General features: G+C 45.9%; 1 protein-coding gene across 11 annotated transcripts in view; it reads left to right on the plus strand.

Moving 5' to 3' along the window:
* The window catches only part of enah (ENAH actin regulator), a 51,993-nt gene that overhangs the window by 16,186 nt on the left and 14,763 nt on the right, over positions 1 to 21,044 (plus strand). For 10 of the 11 annotated variants that reach the window (XM_053675617.1, XM_053675613.1, XM_053675616.1 and 7 more), the window contains exons 2-4: positions 3,530 to 3,695; positions 9,288 to 9,465; positions 15,779 to 15,851. In XM_053675617.1, the coding sequence (XP_053531592.1) occupies positions 3,530 to 3,695; positions 9,288 to 9,465; positions 15,779 to 15,851 (417 nt within the window). Of the gene's footprint in view, positions 1 to 3,529; positions 3,696 to 9,287; positions 9,466 to 10,292; positions 10,969 to 15,778; positions 15,852 to 21,044 lie in introns of those variants that run through there. The other variant, XM_053675619.1, reaches the window with a different exon arrangement.

The following is a 21,044-nucleotide window of genomic DNA, read 5'->3' on the forward strand; positions in this document are numbered from 1 at the left end:
ACGGTTCGGTTCTCCCAGGTGAGTGTCCCTGAAGCTGAGGTGAGGTGAGCCCCGGACGTTTTGCGTGTTGGGGAATTCAGTCGTCCGATATCGAGCAGGAATTCTCCGTCTGCTGACTCGATACACACTGCTATAGATTCCACATCTATATACTATCTATCCCTATCCACAGAGATTCTCTGCACCGGGACTTTAACAGCAACGCCTGTATGCTCATCATCAGCTAGTCCAGTCACATCCACGGTCTGTAGGTAAAGTCGGAGTAGCGTACAGCGCCTCGGAACCGGAAGTCGGAATGTTGTTCCACACTTTGTTTTTCAGCTGTGTGAAATGTTTTGATAAGATTATTAGGATCCTATGATCACTATGATGAGCTAACACATCTCTGGTTTGTTGTGGGGATTTAAGCAGCTTTACACTGTGGTATTTATGTATGTATTTATTTATTTAATAAGGGTCTGTAGTGAGGTAGTCCCAGATTATATCAAAAGTATAGTTTTGTGTTTGTTTCCTCCACCAGAATCATTTTCACTTCACTCATCACCTGTTCGTAAAATCCCTTCAACCTCGAGATATCTGTAAAACTTCATGCTAATGCTACAGTTAAATTTGTGTTTATTTTTTTATAATTTAAATGTGGCTCTTTTTTTTTTTTTCTTCAAGGCGTCTGAGCTTGTTCTGTCACAGCGACCCGCACCGACCTCCCGACTACCCTCATGGTTTATTACAACTCCATTGAGACGTTCAGGAGGATTGGAAATGTTGTACTAGGTCACACACAGACACACAGACACACACACACACACACACACACCAGTTAATGAGACGCGTTATGTAACAGCATTTTCACACGAGCTTCTATTAAACTCTGTATAATTTCCGTATATTATCAGCCGGCGTTATTGGCCAGGTGATGCACATGGCCTTGTGTGCTGTATGTGGGAGCTGGCTGAAGAAATGGTGATGGGATCATCTATCTATATATCTATCTATATATCTATCTATCTATCTATCTATCTATCTATTTATTTATTTATTTATTTATTTATTATTTTCCCTTTCCTCCTGCCCTTACACAAGATCTTTCTCTCAGTATTATGGAGGAGCCACACACACACACACACACACACACACACACACACACGCACACACACGCACACACACGCACACAACCCACCCACGTGTGCATTGTTGCTAAGGTGATGGCTGTAATTCCTCAGCCTATAAAAAGACCAGAGGAGAGCGGGAACACGCCGGTGAAGGCTTGTGACTTGCGCGTATGCGTCTCGTGGCAGCCACGTTGCACTCAGTATTGTAATCCTGTTCCTATTTATAAATTTTATATATATATATATATATACACACCCTCTTTTCTTCGCATGTGTGATGCTTCTGCAGTCTTATGCAATATTCACAGACCGGGCTCTCGTTTCTCTCACTGGAACGCTTACATGTTCAAATCTTTCAATGCCGGAGCTGGAATCAGTTTTTTTTTTTTTTTCCTTTGGTAATTTTCTCTCTCTCTCTCTCTCTCTCTCTATATATATATATAAAATGTGTGTATATGTGCTTATTCTGTATATAGAGTAAATGGCAGCTCGGCATGTTTTACAGTGGGAGTCTGGGCTTATTTCGAGCTCCCTGTAACACCTACACCGCAGCCTGGACTCTCTCCTTGTGAGCAAGTGTTCCTTCTGCTGTATAGCCATCTCCATTTTACTGGGGTGTGTGTGTGTGGGTTTAAAATAGCTGCTGTCTTTCTCACGCCCCTGTGGCGTTTGGAGTAAGGTGAAAAAGCCCCGAGTGTGTTCATTCAGAAGGTTCAAATCTTCCCTTGGAGCGTTTCCTGAATCCTCATTGAGGATGTAGAAGTTTTAGACCGTGCTCCATTGATTTGTTAATCCTTTACCTTGTAGAGAGATGGTGTCCCCTCCCCCTGACCTGAGCTTTCAGAGTGAGATCAATCGATCGATAGATAGATGGAACTTTGTATGATATTATTCTCTCATTTGTTTAATTGGGTTCTCTTTACCTACTTTTAGGACTTTAGGACTATATACAGATAATATACAAATGTATAAAGATAATCTGGGATGTGTGTGTGTGTGTATGTGTATATATATATATATATATATATATATATATATATATATATATATATATATATATATATATATATATATATATATATATATATATATATATATATATACACATACATATATATATACACATACATATACGCTATAAATGTGCAGTTCTAGAGATAATCCAGAATACAGGTCTGTGGTTGAGCTCATGTTTTGCTGGGGAACTGACTGGACTATCAGCTGATTTGGGCTCCTTGTATCACGCCTTGTAGTTGATTTGATTAAATTGAATTTGTTTATTATTAATATTATTATTTTTAAACCCCGCACTATGTTTTATATAATGAATTCCACTACACGGATGGAGCATACATGAGTGAATGAGTGATTTTGGCAAAGTCCACGTCGGTTCCTGAAACACGCAGAGGATTCAGTCGACGCGGTTCTTCTGGCTCGCTTGCTGAGGGATTTCTCTGCGCTAGGATTTCACGGACATCCCGTCGTCTTCTCCGCACAGTGCTGACTCTGATTAAATGTTATTCGTGGACCTCGCAAACACAAAGCTCAGAGGAACGCTGAGCTCGGGTCCTTTTTTGTTTTTTAAGGGTTAAGTTCAAGAATGAAAATGGGCGTGCAGTTCTGTTTTTGTGGGTTTTAGCCGTGTTTAGCGTTATGATGACCACCACACTGTTGGGACGGATACAAACGGCGCAACGTAAACGAAGCACCCTAAAGGACGGAAAAGTCTTTCCTCCTTAATATAATCTGATAAGCAGAACATAGTACTTTTTTTTACTTGAGAATGAGTTTCTTCTGCTTCGGCAACCTTGACTTTTCGTGCATGCACTTAGGTCATTGAAGGTCAGCATTATATTATTATTATTATTATTATTATTATTATTATTATTAATATTATTATTATTATTATTATTAGGGGAGTGAGAGAACGATGCATCATCATATCATTTGAGACACAGCAAAGCTTGAGGCATTGCAGGAAAGTGAAACGAAGCGCTACTGTAAAATCCACAGTCGTGTACGGTCCTGTACTGCGCACTTTCCGTCCCTCTCCTTTGCGCCGAGCGTGTAGCGATGAAGGCCGACGACACTTAATCACACAATTCTGCTGACAAACGGTTCACATTTTCACTGAGTCACTCTTTGTATTAGACATCAGCGAGACTAAACTGCAAGTATATTGTTGCAGATGTGTCAGAATGGGTCAAGGGGAAACACATCTGTAAAACAGATGGATGGATGGTAAACATTTTGTTTTGTTCGTCCATACGCGAGACCTTCAAGTGATTCAACTACGGTTATTAAATCTGTAAATATCTCTGGTTATTCGTAATAAAACCCTAGTTAGTATACGAATTAGCTGTATGTTCACATTTCTAGTAAGCGTTTAACAGCTTCCCGCCGTCTTTATTCCTTCACAGTGAGCAGAGTATCTGTCAGGCCCGGGCCGCTGTCATGGTGTACGACGACGCCAACAAGAAATGGGTTCCAGCCGGAGGTTCCACGGGTTTCAGCAGAGTCCACATCTATCACCATACAGGGAACAACGCTTTCCGGGTGGTCGGCCGCAAAATTCAGGACCACCAAGTAAGTCGTGCCACGTTAAACTAAATAAGTGGAATTTCTTTATATACCTCGCATGATGCATTCACACCCCCCCCCCCACCCCCCCCGAAAAAGAAAACACTTCCATTGAACAGTAAAATTGGGACAATGTATGATTTTTTTTTTTTTAAGTGCTTTATGCTTTTTATGCTTTATGTGCTTTAAATGTTGTAGTTCGCTCACTGGCTGAATAACGTGGGCATTGAAATGACCGCTCCAGCGGGTATAAACGCCTCAGACTTCATATTCACGCGTGCCACATGGTCGAGTGGCTTTATTGTTCTTTCAGATATTCAGCTAGTACAGCACAGTGAGGCGAAACGACACCCCTTCCATGACCACAGTGCTACGTCAAACACCACGGGACTAAATAAGACACGCAGACCTGCACGAGAGCGCAGAGAATAACGAGAAGTCTTAACTGCTGAGTGTGATGATCTATAAACAAGAAAGGAACATCGAGCGAGTGACGTTTCGGACACGACGTGTCATTAAACGTCCTGTTTATTAGTTTTTTGTGTTAGGTTGAACATTAGTCTGCATGGCCGTTGTAGTTGCACTGTAGTCGTTTGCATTCTAATGAAAGATTTGTACTCGACGTTGGCGGGACAGCGTGAGGGAGTGATGAGCAGTAGTGCGTCGCATGCGCTTTATCTGCTGTTTTTCAGTCCTCCATCCTGTTTATATACACACTCCTTTGTGTGGAGGAGGAATTCAGTAGTTATTTGCGTGTGTGCACCTTGTAACAAAATAAGTACCCTAAGTCAGCTCAGCATGCCTTATTTAAATGGCCTTAAATTGTATTTCCACCTAAAACGGCCGTTCTGTTATTAAAGGGGACTCGTACGGGCTTTACGGCGAAAGGAAACGAGCGTTCGCGTCCAGCAAACTTTTTTCCCGATCTTTCTGGAATGTTGCAAAGCTAAAATTGTGAAGTAAAAATATAACGGTTTCAACGGTACCCTAACAGTTTTTTTGATTTAGGGGAAGACTTCGCTTTTGTTTAACTCTCTGCTCACATTAGAAAACAGAGTAGACTTCCTGCGTTCCAGAAAGTTCCACGGAACGTGTGGGTTAGGAGTTGAATAAAGTTTTGTTCTGCAAAACAAAAAAAGTGATAGGCCACGCCCTCTTAGAATATAAAAAAAACAGACCGATTAATGCCCTTGGATTAATTCGTTCGACTATACAGGTTTTTTCGGGCCCCCGCAATGCCCAAATGACCCGCCCACACACACACACACACACACACACACACACACACACACACACACACACACACACACACACACGCGCGCAAAATAATGCCATCCTAGACCCAGAGGTTTCTTACTAGCGCAACAGTCAGCCATGTTAGCCATATCCTTGTCTAACGAATTAAAACTAGTGTTAAATATGTCGTTAATCAGTTTGTTTATTATAAATAAATGAAAGACTACAGGGCTAGCTACTAAATCCTGTATGCCGGCTGTTTTCATTTAAAATCGTATTGCACGTTCCAGTGTTTTCTCTCCTCGCCCGTAAACAGAAAGCACTCGAGCCACGTTTTCCCCGTCCTTCCTTTGGGGATCGCTTTAGGACCGCAGTCGCTCCGAACATTTTTGCGCTCGAGTCTCTGTCGTCGAACAGTTCGATGAAATGGCTAAAACGCTAATGAATTCCCAAACAGCTCTGATGCACATATTCACGTAAAGTTACACAATCGCACTCTATACAGTTGTAAAAGGGAACCGATTGCTAACCGCACTACCCGTTGTGACCCAGATGAGAACAGGTTCCCTTTTTGAGGTCGAGGTTTCTTCCTCATGGCGTGCTCATTAGGGACAAGTTCATATGTTTAAATTTTACATCCGGGATTTGTGTCCATTTGTTAAATGGATACAAATAGAATCCTTTTATTTTTAAGTGTTTTTCTTTTCTCGCTCATGGGGCAGTGCCTGCTCGCACGTTTAATCTCACTGCCGTGTTTAGGGAGTGCCTCCCATGAGGTGTGTACATGTACAGAACATCACCATCTGCCCGACTCCTTTCGTTCTTTCGATGAGATCCGGAGTCGGCTTCCATCGTTCCTACGATTCGTTGCTCGACCTTTCTACGGTTACAATCACAGATCCGTGTCAGCAGCGGAGTTCGATGATGGGCCAGGTGTAAACTGCCCAGTAGGCATCTTTCATGTATTTTAGATTCATTACACACAAACTGATCTATTTCAAGCGTTGTTTTTTGTTTTAATCTTGTCAAGTACGGCTTACAGTATCTGAAAGTATGTTTTGGGTCATTATCCTGCTACGAACTCAGTTTCAGTGTCGGATTTGCTTCCAGAATGTGCTGATATTTACTGGAGTCCATTCTGCCTGTGTGGTGTTTCCTGTGCCAATGGTGACGCAATCCCAAAGCAGAATAGATCCACATGATGCCAAGGTCTTCTTTTTCATCAAATGCTGCTCCATTCCCCCCCAAACATAGCTTTTGGTGATTTGTGGTCAAAGAGTAGTTCCCTTTTACTTAATCAGTCCAGAGCGCTTATTTCCAACATGCCCTCTGGCTTATCTACATAAGATTTTGCATATTTATTTATTTCACTTTTGTGATGAAGCTGCAGTTTCTGATGACTCTTCCATGCAGATCAGTGTTTGTGTTTGAGCGATGCTGCACCAGTTCTATGCAGTTTTATTTAGAACAATAGAGATTGCCACAAAGCTTCTTTACTGAAATCTGGTTATGAAACTCCAATTAAAACCACCCTCCTGTAGGTCCTGTGTCCTGGGTCCTGTAGGACCTGTGGGTCCTGTGTCCTCTGTCCTGTGGGTCCTGTAGGTTCTGTGTCCTATGTCCTGTAGGTCCTGTGTCCTCTGTCCTGTGGGTCCTGTAGGTCCTGTGTCCTGTAGGTCCTGTGTTCTCTGTCCTGTAGGTCCTGTGTCCTGTAGGACCTGTGGGTACTGTAGGTCCAGGGTCCTGTAGGACCTGTGGGTCCTGTAGGTCCTGTGTCCTCTGTCGTGTGGGTCCTGTAGGTCCTGTGTCCTCTGTCGTGTGGGTCCTGTAGGTCCTGTGTCCTCTGTCCTGTGGGTCCTGTAGGTCCTGTGTCCTCTGTCCTGTAGGTCCTGTGTCCTCGGTCCTGGGTCCTGTAGGACCTGTAGGTCCTGGGTCCTCGGTCCTGTGGGTCTTGTGTCCTCGGTCCTGTGGGTCTTGTGTCCTCGGTCCTGTGGGTCCTGTGTCCTCGGTCCTGTGGGTCCTGTGTCCTCTGTCCTGTAGGTCCTGGGTCCTGTAGGACCTGTGGGTACTGTAGGTCGTGGGTCCTGTGTCCTCGGTCCTGTGGGTCCTGTGTCCTCGGTCCTGTGGGTCCTGTGTCCTGTGTCCTCTGTCCTGTGGGTCCTGTAGGTCCTCTGTCCTGTAGGTCCTGGGTCCTGTAGGACCTGTGGGTACTGTAGGTCCTGTGTCCTGTAGGTCCTGTGGGTCCTGTGTCCTGTAGGTCCTGTGGGTCCTGTGTCCTCTGTCCTGTGGGTCCTGTGTCCTGTGTCCTCTGTCCTGTGGGTCCTGTGTCCTCTGTCCTGTGGGTCCTGTGGGTCCTGTGTCCTCGGTCCTGTGTCCTCGGTCCTGTGTCCTCGGTCCTGTGTCCTCGGTCCTGTAGGTCCTCTGTCCTGTGGGTCCTGTAGGTCCTCTGTCCTGTGGGTCCTGTAGGTCCTCTGTCCTGTGGGTCCTGTAGGTCCTGTGTCCTCTGTCTTGTGGGTCCTGTAGTTCCTGTGTCCTGTAGGTCCTGTGTCCTGTAGGTCCTGTGTCCTGTAGGTCCTGTGTCCTCGGTCCTGTAGGTCCTGTGTCCTCAGTCCTGTGGGTCCTGTAGGTCCTGTGTCCTCGGTCCTGTGGGTCCTGTAGGTCCTCGGTCCTGTAGGTCCTCTGTCCTCTGTCCTGTGGGTCCTGTGTCCTCGGTCCTGTGGGTCCTGTGTCCTCGGTCCTGTGGGTCCTGTGTCCTCGGTCCTGTGGGTCCTGTAGGTCCTCTGTCCTGTGGGTCCTGTAGGTCCTCTGTCCTGTGGGTCCTGTGGGTCCTGTGTCCTCGGTCCTGTGGGTCCTGTAGGTCCTCTGTCCTGTGGGTCCTGTAGGTCCTCTGTCCTGTGGGTCCTGTAGGTCCTGTGTCCTGTAGGTCCTGTGTCCTGTAGGTCCTGTGTCCTCGGTCCTGTAGGACCTGTGTCCTCGGTCCTGTGGTTCCTGTGTCCTCTGTCCTGTAGGTCCTGTGGGTCTTGTGTCCTCTGTCCTGTAGGTCCTGTGGGTCCTGTGTCCTGTGGGTCCTGTAGGTCCTGTGTCCTCTGTTGGTCCTGTGTCCTCTGTCGGTCCTGTGTCCTCTGTCCTGTGGGTCCTGTAGGTCCTGTGTCCTCTGTCCTGTGGGTCCTGTGTCCTCTGTCCTGTGGGTCCTGTAGGTCCTGTGTCGTCTGTTCTCTGTCCTCTCTCCTTTGGGTCCTGTAGGTCCTGTGTCCTCTGTCCTATAGGTCCTGGGTCCTGTAGGACCTGTGGGTCCTGTAGGACCTGTGGGTACTGTAGGACCTGTGGGTACTGTAGGTCCTGTGTCCTCTGTCCTGTTGGTCCTGTGTCCCCTGTAGGTCTTGTGTCCTCTGTCCTGTAAGTCCTGTGTCCTCTGTCCTGTGGGTCCTGTGTCCTCTGTCCTGTAGGTCTTGGGTCCTGTAGGACCTGTAGGTCCTGGGTCCTGTAGGACCTGTGGGTCCTGTGGTCCTGTGTCCTCTGTCCTGTGGGTCCTGTGTCCTGTAGGACCTGTGGGTACTGTAGGTCCAGGGTCCTGTAGGACCTGTGGGTCCTGTAGGTCCTGTGTCCTCTTTCCTGTGGTTCCTGTAGGTCCTGGGTCCTGTAGGACCTGTGGGTACTGTAGGTCCTGGGTCCTCGGTCCTGTGGGTCCTGTAGGTCCTGGGTCCTGTAGGACCTGTAGGTCCTGTGTCCTCTGTCTTGTAGGTCCTGTGTCCTCTGTCGTGTGGGTCCTGTAGGTCCTGTGTCCTCGGTCCTGTGGGTCCTGTATGTCCTGTGAGTCCTATAGGTCCTCTGTCCTGTAGGTCCTGTAAGTCCTGTGTCCTCTGTCCTGTAGGTCCTGTAAGTCCTGTGTCCTCTGTCCTGTAGGTCCTGTAAGTCCTGTGTCCTCTGACCTGTAGGTCCTTGCTGCTGTTTGGGGGATTTTTGCTTCCCCTTTCTGCCCAGAATATGATCAGTTCTATGTTCTCGGTCTTCCAGATCTTGCCTTGTAGCCTTCCTCTGAATTCTGTCTATTTGTTTTCAGACCCTCAACCAGTTGCTTAGACGAACCCATGGTCGCCGAGCGTGTTCGCACAATGTTTTGAATAGTCTGAGAATTTCTTTTACTCTGGAATTTGATTGGAATTGGCCGTTTTTGACAAGTCCTAATGAGGGAATTCAAGACTAATGATGAGTCTCATGAGATCCCCCTAGAGGGGGATTTTAGGTCCGTCAAACATTAAAAGTATTAAAATTCGCCAAAGCATCTTTACCTGCTAAGTGAATTTTATAGAAAAGCTCCATCTCAAAACCGTCTATTCAGTTTGTTTCTCCTGTTATCCGCAGGTGGTGATAAACTGTGCCATTCCCAAGGGACTCAAATATAACCAGGCAACGCTGACTTTCCATCAGTGGCGTGACGCACGCCAGGTGTACGGTCTTAACTTTGGCAGCAAGGAGGATGCTAATGTGTTTGCCAGTGCCATGATGCATGCTCTGGAGGTGCTCAACTCTCAGGATGCAGGTAAGTGAGCCGGACATCCCTGGGGCTTTTGTTATAGTGATATTAAGGTGTAACTTCCTGTTGCTGCTCTCTGCACGGAGAGAGTGATCCGTTTCCCACTGCCGGACTCCTGTTATATCACCCCAGGAAGCTGCAGATTCACACTCTTTATTGCCATCTTATTAATTACCTTTATAGTAATGCGCTCAATGATGCGAAGCGCAGTTAATTATACCTTCTTCGCCGACACGCCAATTATCACGCTGTCAGAGCCTGAAGAAACGAGACGTTTTGCGTGCTTTAGAAACCAAAACCAGGTGCCTGATTGATCGATTATGGCCCTTTTTTTTTTTTTTTTCCCCGCGTCTGTAAGGAATGTAATGATCTTTTTTGGTGTTGGTTTTTATTTATTTATTTATTTATTTATTTATTTTTATAAAATATTGCTCTTTTTAATCCGTGGCTCCGAACATCATTTATTTCTTCATCTGGTACTTGTAGAATTGCCTTGAGCTGTTTAAATGAACAAAAACTGCATATCCCTGGAGCTAATGAGAGAAATTCTCTCAGAAGGAAAGTCTGTGTTATGAGGGAGCGCACACACACACACACACACACACACACACACACACACACACACACACACACACACACACACACAAAAGACTCCTCAACACTAACCCTACGCTTTTTCTTTGGTTTGTTATGGCAGATGTGATTATGATGATGATGACGCTGCGTAGCTCGCTGTACTCGACACATAACGTGTCGTACTGTCGAATGTCTGAAACAATTGATACGTTCAGGACTTGTGACGATGCTCCTCTTCATCCTCGTGCGTAGTTTCATTCAGACTGATGATAGAACCGCCGTGTGACTTGCAGTAGTGTTCCGTTACCGGGCCGAACCGACGAGGACTTTACCCGAGACTTATTTTATTTTAGGATCTGGTCGCTGGCTTGCATATAACTTTCTGCCTCAACCAGCATGACAGTCACGCCTTTTTCACAGTATAAATACTCGGCCGTGACGACCTGTTGACAGAACAGAATACAGGTCAGGTATCTGGGATTATCTGTCGGACTGTCGCGCTGGCGTGCGGTGATTTACAGCCCTGATGTGTCTGTCTGAACCAAGGTTCTACTTTGAGATCAGATTTTGATGGTATCTGGGGAAATTCTGGCCCGGGTGGTGAAGAGCGAGGGAGAGCACATGACTGTTTACTTCACGAGACGGTTTTGAAATGATGGGACACGTGTGACGTCATGTGGCTTGTTTTCCTTGACCCCCGCACGGTCTCTCGGTGTTGTCTCGTTTCGCTGCGGGAACGGATGCACGCTTGAGGTACTCTTCGGAGCCGCTCACCTGCCGAGTTAAGCTTGTCGTTATTTCCGGTCTGCTGTGAAGTCAAGTGTTGAGGCGAGGACGGCTTCAGCGGGAAAAGAACGCTGACCATCATGCCTGCTTCACGAGTGCGCTGTTTCCAACAGCAGAAGATCAGTCATGCTAAGATCATCTTAAGGAGTAAGTCCACTGCCTTAGCGTCACCTGTACATCGCAGCGTAGCACATGGTTTCAGACTTTAGATAGATTTATTCTAGAAAGTGACATTAGCCTGTACAGCACTGCACTGGAGCAGGTGGCTACGATGTGTCCGAGGAAGATGGTTGGCTGACTGCCGTCTAGCTAGCTCTTACTGTTAGACGTCTGTGTCTGCTCGGAAAGGTACACTAACGAATAGTTTTATAATAATTATTATTATTATTTTATCCTCTTCACTTTTAACCCAGATGTCTCTCAGTTGCTCTTCATGGACTTTCACAGAATCTTACATGGGCTATGTCTGTGTTTCCTGTGGCTGATTATTGACATCCTTATTTTAAATATCTATAATAATCATAATAATCATCATAATAATAATAGAACCGAATAAATAATGGATATGCGTTTCAGGAATAGCTCAGGCTGGAATGTTTTCAATGCGCTGCTAACCAGTTAGCTTAGCCTACTGTCTCTAAGCAGAGCTTCTTTTATTAGGTGACTTTGCATCACCCCCCCCCCCCCCCCCCCAGGTCCCTGGAAGGATCAGATGGTACCTTTTATGTCATGTCTTGTTGGTCAGGCTCAAAAAAAGAGCACAATGACACCTTATACCCACAACAGTTGACTAGGGACTAGTTCCTCTTGTACTGAGTGGTTAAGGGCTCATGTGGGAGGAGTAAACTGGGACCCCTGGAATAGAAACTGGAACCTTCTCAACTTTTTATTTATTTATTTTTGTAGTAGTCATCACTCCTGGTGCTTGCCAGACTCTGTGTCTCTCTCCCTCTCTCTCTCTCGCGCTCTCTCTCTCACTCTCTGGTTGCCCAGAAAATAGACAGGAGACCTGTGTAGGATGTTGGGGCACAGAATGTGCATCTCATAACTTTAACGCTATGGGGTCAACCATGATGTCCCGATGAAATCCATCCTGCACTGTTCAATCACTTCGGCACAGTGGGATGCTGTCTCCTGGTCAAAAACAACTTGTCCTTAAACATCAGCCTCATCGACCAATCAGAAGCGTCGTTAATCCGCCTCTGAAAGAAACGATGGGGATTATACGGTTTGGTCAGGAATGGCTCAGAACGATGGCCGGGATGCTCTAGATTCCTGTTTGGTTGAATGTCTCGACGTCCAGAACGTCCATCTCTGCATACGTGTTTGTGTTTCCTGTCTCCAAAATGGTTAGTCGCGCGTCTCACGTGAAATCCAGTCATAGAGCTCAAAGTACACCAACCATGTGTGCAGTCATCCTTCTCTTCATTGCTCTGAACTGAACCCAAAAACCCAAACGCACCTGTCCGCTTCGAGTGGAAGATGTGTCTCGAATACACAAGTAGGGATTGAGTGAGTGTGTTCTGCTTGCTGATTGACGGTGTAAGAGTGTGTTAATGAGCGCGAGAGCCGGAATGTGTTACTCGCGCTCGCCGACGTGTCGCTGGAACACTTTTAACATGTCAGAAATGAGTCTGGCGTTACCGCAGAGTGTCGGAGCTTACACCCTGGTCATATTACCAGGAGATGTATTCTAGAGGATCTGTGAGGTTTTTAACTTAAACTTTTACAGCAGTGCTTGAAAGTTTGTGAACCCTTTAGAAGGTTCTACATTTCTGCATAAATGTGACCTGAAACATCAGATTTTCACACTAAAAGTCCTAAAAGTAGATCAAGAGAATCCAGTTAAACACGTGAGGCATGAATATTATACTTGGTGATTTATTTATTGAGGAAAATGCTCATATTGAGGACGATGTTTTAGGTCCTGTTCATGCAGATGTATATAGAACATTCTAAAGGGTTCAGAAACTTTTAAGCACCACTGTATCTCCACGTGTAACGATGCGGTAGTCTGGTAGGGTTCGATCACAGACACGCCTACCGAAAGCTGTCGGACTCTTTTCCTCAAACGGTCGATTTGTTATTGGCTTCCCGTACTGACGACGTACTGAATCACTGTAAAGTAAAAAAAAAAAATCTTAGAGTTTAGATGTGATTGTTTTATTTGTATATTTATGTTTATTTATTATTATATAACATTTATGTGGAAGCTTAAAGCTGTTACACACCCTGTGCAGACAGCGGCACAACAGCGTTCATTTTGTGACTGACGCCCCGTTTTGATGCGATGAAGTGCACACAGTACTGACGAACGTAAACGCTGCTACTGGAGTCTCTAAAATCTCGCGTTTCCAGACAGTGACAGCACTGTAGTGTATATACTGTTACAAATATTCTCCTTATTTAGTCAATCCGCTTGGTCACAACAGGGTTTATCCTCTCCTACTCCTGACCAGAATGCAGTGAGGCTGAGCTGATCTGATCTGATCTGATCTGATCTGATCTGATCTGATCTGATCTGAAGGGCAACAGTATCTCACCCCTCACTCAGCCAGTACTGAATAATTCATCAGTGCCGGAAAGTATGACTGACGGTTTGCTTCCTTATCCGTAAACGTCATGCCGTGGGCGTCGCAGCTCGAAGCTTGCCCGCTTTCAGTCCGGTCTCGTGTTACCGGAGCACGGCTGTTCGGACACCATGCTTCTCTCCGTGAAGAACTCTGGTGCTTACAGTGCTAGCGCACTCGTACTCGTTAACGATCCTCCCAGAGACTGCAAGGATGGACTGAAACGGTACCTCTGCTGCCAGAAGAGCCACGCCTTTCCCCTCCGCTCATGTATGTGCCTGTGTGTGCGCCTGTGTGTGTGTGTGTGTGTGTGTGTGTCCGCCTGTGTGTGTCCGCCTGTGTGTGTCCGCCTGTGTGTGTCCGCCTGTGTGTGTCCGCCTGTGTGTGTCCGCCTGTGTGTGTCCGCCTGTGTGTGTGCCTGTGTGTGTGCCTGTGTGTGTGCCTGTGTGTGTGTGTGTGTGTGTGTGTGTGTGTGTGTGTGCCTCTGTCATCCTATTCTAACCTGTGTTGCTTGCAGTTAATTCTGTGTCTTGGAATGTTATGCGTTATGGTTTTTAAAGTATTGGTTTTGTAAAGATGGATGAAGGTTGTACTTTGATGCACATGGTAATGTGATGGCGGTAGATTACCACATTGGTGTAACAGGAGAAGACGTTCCCATCAGAGCTGACGCTGAGTGCTTCTGGATCCGGTCCACGCTGTAAGTGCTAGCGTTCGACCGCGTTGAGCAGGTCAGAATGCACGAAAGCACGACGGTGTGCGAGTTTAAGGGCACGCTACAACCTTTTAAAGCCAAGTACGTGCACGGCGTTCAGTCGGAGAGAGCGATTGGCCGACAACAACCACATCTGCTGACCCGTTAGCGGTCTGCTATGGACTTGGTGACGTCGTGGGCGTAGTGTTTTTCTCTTCAGTGGAATTTGCTGACATGATAAAATGATTGAGAGCTTAAGGCTAGGAACTGACTGAAGAGTTATAGTAAATGTGCAAATGACTCTGAGCTGGAAAACATCCAGGTCTGTACAAACTATATCCCTCTCATGTAGTGCTTCAGCTGAGTGACTGAGCTTTTAACTGTACGCAGCAAATGGGGTCAGATTTGAGTTTAATTACAGCCGCGTCGAATCCGAAGTGGGACCAGAGACGCTTCATTGAAAAACGGTCCTTTAGCTGGCATGAAGTGATTTTTCATATCTATCAGTTGTGGTGAGTTTAAGCGCACTCGAAGGTCACGCCTGTTAGACTGTTAAAAATCAAAGTGAAATTGATGATGCTTTTTAAATAAAAATTTCAATCATAAAATAATCACGCCCCCACCGCCGTGCTTCACTGTTGGTATGAGGGGATTGTGGTGATGCGTTTTGTTTTGGTTTTCTCCAAACATGGTTGTGATGTTATGAATATAAACATTTAATGTCTTTACAGAGGCCTGTAGGTCACATGATGTAGTTGGACTGAATTTACTGAGATCACCCACTCCACTCCTGGGACAATTTTAAGACAACCGTCTCTATTTATAAACGATCCTGCTCAGTGTAGAACGGTGAATTTCAGACTGTTTGGAGATGGCCTTATGACCCTTCTCAGATTGATGAGCAGCAACAGTTGCTTCTGAGCTCATGTCTGATGTCCTTTCTTCTTGGCATGATGAAGACACACACCTGAGTGTTCCAGATCACCAAAGTGCCAAAAGTTCTGCTTTTATTGATGATGTCGTACTTCTTCATCATTAACTAATCTTCAGCATTTCATAAGTAACAAACGGCTGCAAATTGCTCTGTTAACGATTGTGGACATAGGAGGTTATTTGTTTATTTAAACAAGTTGGTGAGGAACACACAATTGTTATTTAGTCACTTTAAAAAAAAAAAAAAAAAAAAAATTATATTCATTTTACCCTGACTGTATAAAAAGCTAGATTAAACCTGTTGCCTATAGCATCCAGCAATTACGGGGGTTGTGCCAGCAGGAAATGGCCGAGGCCACTGGATGGTAGTCTAGTAATGAAGTGCGGAGGGAGTATCACCTGCAGGTCGAGCATTGATTCCGACACATCTGTTCAATACCGCATTGATTCGTTCTTGCGGTGTGAAAGCCGGTGTTTGGAGTAGTTAAGATGTTGCTAGTGTTTAGTGTCCGTCTTTGCCCTTTCACTTTTTCTTCTTTCAGACTGTGGCCCTTCTGTAAAGTTTGAACACACATTGGCGTAAAAGCCGGCCCACTCCATTCTGTTCAAAGCAATAGTCGAATGTTGCTCTCGGAAATCTATTTCTAACTCCTTTTGCGTCGTGTCCAGTATGCTCGTGTAATTAATCAACGTACTGTTCTTGTCATGATCAATTGAGGGTTTTTCTTATCTTATCTGTTCTCCCCGTCCCTCTCTACAGGCCCCACGCTGCCAAGACAGAGCCCTCAGGTGCAGAATGGCCCCTCGCCAGAGGAGCTGGAAATGCAGAGACGGTGAGTGTCAACCGCATATAATAGTATTCTAGCACTAATCCTGATTAAAGCCCCAGCTGATGGCTACGTCAGAAGTTGAACCACATTACGTATTAGTGCCCAAGTAGGAACTCCCGGTCGAGAGCGTTTGTTTCCCTTGGACCTAGTCAGAGGTCAGAGCTTAAAGCAGATGTTTTAATGCAGCATGAACCCACTGAGCCACCTCCGTCGCAGGTATGAGGAGATTTGTAGCGTAGACCTGCGCGTGAGAAGCAGTGATTTGAGGTAACACAAACCACCTGAACTGGTTCACTTATCCGTGTTACAGCTGAAAGACGAATGTATTTACTTTGGCCCACGTTCAAAAGTACCATCTGTAGCCAACAACTTGGCTTCTCGTGTGTGTCGGGTTCTTTCCCTTTAAACTTTGAACAACAAAAAAGATAGATCCTTGCTTAGGTTTCATTAATGAATGGTATTTCATGAATGCTATTGAAAGGGCTGGTGCTCGAATGTCCAAAACATGCAAGTGAAACAAATTAGTTTCGACCGAGTTCATGTGAAAATATGCTCGCCTAGTTTAGAGCCCGGGTCTTTTCAGGGTCACGAGGTAAGTCGCGTATTCGGCGAAATTCGTTCCTCGTGTTCTTCATATCATCCGTGTACTTGAACCTGTAACGGATTCATCTGATGACCATAATACTCAGCCATCTTTAGGCCACTTAGTAGCTTCAGTCAAGAAGTGTGAAGCCTTCCTCAGTTTCCAGCATTGGCCTGCTGAAGACTTTAATGATCATCTACACATAGGCTTAGGTTTGTCTTGAACATGGGTAAGGATACATGAAGGGGAGTTTTCACTGAACATATATATATATATATATATATATATGTATATACACACACACACACACACACACACACACACACACACACACACACACACACACACCTTTTAACACTGATGGGACAGTACACGCTTGGCCTCAGAAGCTCGCATTGCTCCGTTTAGCAGAAATCACTTCGTGTAGATGTTTTGCATAATTATCTACCAGGTTGCTGGAATTGTTACGGAAGTAAAAAAGTTCTTTGCGCACCCTGGTAACAGCTTGTGCTCGTCAGCCATGTCGGGTTCTGTTGTGTAAACGTTCCATATAAGGATCGCTCACCTAATCTGCAAAGAATCTCTTAAAAAAGAGTCAGGCTGGCGTTCTCCGCAGGAACGGGGAATGTCTTTGAGTGTGTGTAATGGAGCCTCCTGCTCAGCTGCACTCTGAGCCCACTGCCATATTTAGCTGTTGCAGTCAATGGAGCTGGTTAAATGCTTCGAGCCTGATGTCATTGCATACAACGCTGGCCACTGGAGACCGCTGCGAAGGAATGCAAAGCAGGTTGCTCACACATGTTTATAAATGGCCGTCAGGACTGCCGGCCCGAGCGCTCGGCACTAATGACGTGTCAGAATACCGTAATTAGACGACAGCTCGTCCTGGATAGTCATCTCTGGGATTAAAAGTGTTTTATTTATTTTTTTTGTTTTGAAGGTCATTGATTTAATAATCTAGATTTACCTTATTCGATTTCTCCTGCTATTATTATATGAATATTATTCAGGACATAATACTGTGTATACTGTCATATGAGTAGTGACTGTTTTATTCCCAAATAAGTACCATGTTGAGATATTTATGGAAACAAAAAGAGAAGAAAAGGTCATGTCGACGTGATTGTGGAGCATGTAAATGCCATTGGGTATTGGTTTATTCCAAAAAAACAAAACGTCCGTGATGCAGTTTTATTTATCGGTCACGTTATTTCCGAACCAGGTCTCCGACGAGGCCAGAGAGACTTTTCCTCTGATATCAAGGCTGTGAGCTGACTCATGCTCCAAGCCTCTCCGGGTCACAGTTCCTCTACAGCCAGCCGTCGTGGTGCAGAAGAAAGAGCTGTTTCTAGTCTGACCGTTCGTGTTCTCCTGCTGTTGTACCTACAGAACCATTGCTCTCGTAGTAACGATGCGTACGCCGCTGCGATGTAGCACTCAGTGTGGTGTTTATGCCGTTTGGAACGCAGCCCAAGTATTCTTGACTTGCTCGGTATTACTGAAGTGTTCTGAGAATACAATAGCTCTATTGTGCACATCAGTTACTGAGTAAACCACCCCCCATACCAGTCAGCGTTCTCGGTACCAAAATGATCCTTGATAACGATTACATCGTTACATTAACACAGGACCACACACACACACACACACACACACACACACACACACAGCCTTTGTTGTTCTCTACTAAACAGCAGTTCTGTTGAATGTAAGTGTATGAGTATTATTCCACAGATTGACCTGTTCCTGTAAAATGAATATATTACCCCCTCCCAGTCATCTCTTAAATATAAACTGCGGTTCATGTCAGTCATTTAACCGTTTAAGCCTTAAACACGTTGCGTTTTACCTTAAAATCTCAGCAGTGGAGCTAAAACGCCATCACGTCAGAGTCCCCCGCCCCCCCCCCCCCCCCCCCCCCCCCCGACCGTGAAGCAGGACCTCTTGTGTTCTCGAAGGACGTCTGGTGTATCCGAGTCATCTGTGCTGGCGAAAGGACGTCCAGGGGACAGGAAGATGCGTATTATCGGGTATTTTTGAATCCTCCACGGTTATTCGAGACGGTTTGGGCACCAGTTTTATGATCTGTACACGTTTACGTGCGTTTTCCCGTGACCGGCGTGCTCCTGATGGTACATTGGATTATGTGAACAGAAATGTAGGGATTTCAATAGTTTTTGCCATTCGTTCTCTCTGGCTCTGCTCTCAGTTCTCCAAAATCCTCCCCTCCCTCTCTCGCTCTCCTGATCTAGGCCTAGGGAGTCGATTTTTCACTGCGCCAGAAATACTGTAATAGTGTCTGTTTAAAAAGACATGAAGAGGCTTAATGGGAGAGTAAAAATAGCTAGTCGGTTGCTGATGTACAGGTTTCCTGTTCCGTTTGCCTCCAGCGCAGGTGGGTAGGGTAACGCTCGGTTCCCCGGCGTGTTCTTCAGACACCGCTAGTGTACTGTAACAGGCCAGGAAACTGATGGCGAATGCTGAGTTTGGAAGTATTTCTGTGTACTTCACCTACTGTACGCCTGCAAGGGTTTCTCCGGTTCCCACCCGCTCACTAGCGCATCACGGGTCATGTACTGACCGCGAACACGTGCTTCGTTTGAGACGCATCAAGCCACTTGGAGGAAAGCGCTCAGTGCATACGTGTGCTCACAGACACCAATGATCGCCCCGATGGTCCCTGTGATTGACAGGCGAGAGGGAGTGATGGGATATCTAGTTTTTCGAAGGAATAATTTGTTAAAGGGAAAGTCAAGAAGGCTCCATATGGGCCACGCTGGCAGGCATCCACAGAGACAGAAACCCTCTTGGCGTCGTTAAAGCCAAGAGGAAAGCCGAACATTCCAAATGGGCTTTAAATCAGGACTCGACATGTGTCACCAGTGTTTCCTCGTCTGTTTCTGCGATATAGATTAGATCAGATTTCAGAAAGAACGTCCTTCACCGTGGCTTTTAACTTTGACAGTGGAGAGCAGGAACTGGCGACGGCAGCGAAATAAACCTGCTGTGGATGTGGAGATCTATCGGAAGTGCATCTTTACTCTCTCAGTCCTGGAGTGTTTTTAGTCTTTTTATTGTTTTGATGCTGTGGTAATACATCTCTCTCCCTCTTTTATTTTTTATAAATAATTCTAGTTACAACCTTCTTCCCGTCCTGCCGAGGTTATCTGTCCATTCCAGTTGTCCAGTATGCTAGTGGAAACACTGGGTGATGTAGAACACATAAATCATCAGTTTTATTATTATTATTATTATTATTATTATTATTATTATTTTTCCTCCTGTTTGAGTCACAGCGGTCGGGAAGCCAGTTCGTTTAAAACTAATTCTATATCTAGCGTTTGCTCCGGAAAGTAGGGGATGACTTATTTTTTGTTTTTTTTCCTCCCATCACTACGAATGTGACCTGACCTGTTCTGCAGCTTTCATAACTCCCATAATGCCGTGAGACTGTAACTCTCGGTTCGCACCAGGACAGCATGCTGAAGTAGATGTCAGTATGAGGAAATAATCCGATCTGAAAGCTCGTACTTTATGCCCACGTTTCTGCCTTAGCACGTTTATCTGGTCTTTGTTTAATTATGATCTCTTTAATCTACTCTTTTAGGCCTGTCTACTGTATTTATGCATAAATATAGAAGGGTTCACAAACTTTCAAGCACCCCTGTAAGCGTGCATTTCTTACGTTTCTCACGTCACAGTAAAACAGGCCAGCTGGTTCAGTTTGTAGAGTGGAATTTAAATGGCCGTTTTCGCACTACAACAAGGTGGCAGATTAACGCACGGCCACGCCTTAACCCCTGCATCCTCATATAAAGCTGCAGGAAGTGTCCGTTTCCCCTTGTGTAAGGTTTTCCTGTCCCGGTCACCAGCACCTTTTAACACCTCATTGATGATCATGTACGTTCGGCTGCGCCACGGTTACTGTGCAGCTTCGCGGACGTCTACAAGGTGGATGTTCTCTGCTCTGTAATCACCTGGGAGGGGTCGGTACGGTGTTTGTGCTTTCTCAGCACTGTGTGTGCTTTGCAATGGAGTACAGAAAGCACAGCGGCGTCCCGGGGAAGCCTAGACACAAGGACAGCCAAAACAACGGTGTGAATACGGAGAACTGGGGCAGTCGACTAGGTCAATGGGGAATCCCGTTTCGGGGGGGGCTAAACACGTTCTCTCTGTTCCCAAGCACTGTTATTGTCCCTTCATCGCAGTAATTAAGTGAGCCTGCGACCTGGGGAATGTCTCTGATCAGACCTTTATAGCAGGCTTTATTTGAAGTGCGATGAGACTGAGACGGAGGTAATGGTCTGCAGCAGGTGCACGGCTGACTGTTACTGCCTGAGGCATCGTGAGCTTGCTCTCCTGTATGGAGACTATGACAAAGATGGGTGTGTATTCCCATCCCCCCCGCCCCTCAATCCCATTTGAGCTTGTGCAGGCATGACGATGAACGAGCAGATCACCTGGGAAAGGAGTTCTTGGATGGGCATAGTGAGCGTTCCCACGAATATGAGCTCATGCACCCATGTGTGTTTGAGGTGTGTTTCAAGTGACGTGTCTCTAAATGTCCATCATAAAAGCCCATGCCTGGGAGCAATGGGACACAAGGCGGGGTG

This window comes from Ictalurus punctatus, chromosome 25 (assembly GCF_001660625.3).
Source record: "Ictalurus punctatus breed USDA103 chromosome 25, Coco_2.0, whole genome shotgun sequence".
Taxonomy (NCBI): domain Eukaryota; kingdom Metazoa; phylum Chordata; class Actinopteri; order Siluriformes; family Ictaluridae; genus Ictalurus; species Ictalurus punctatus.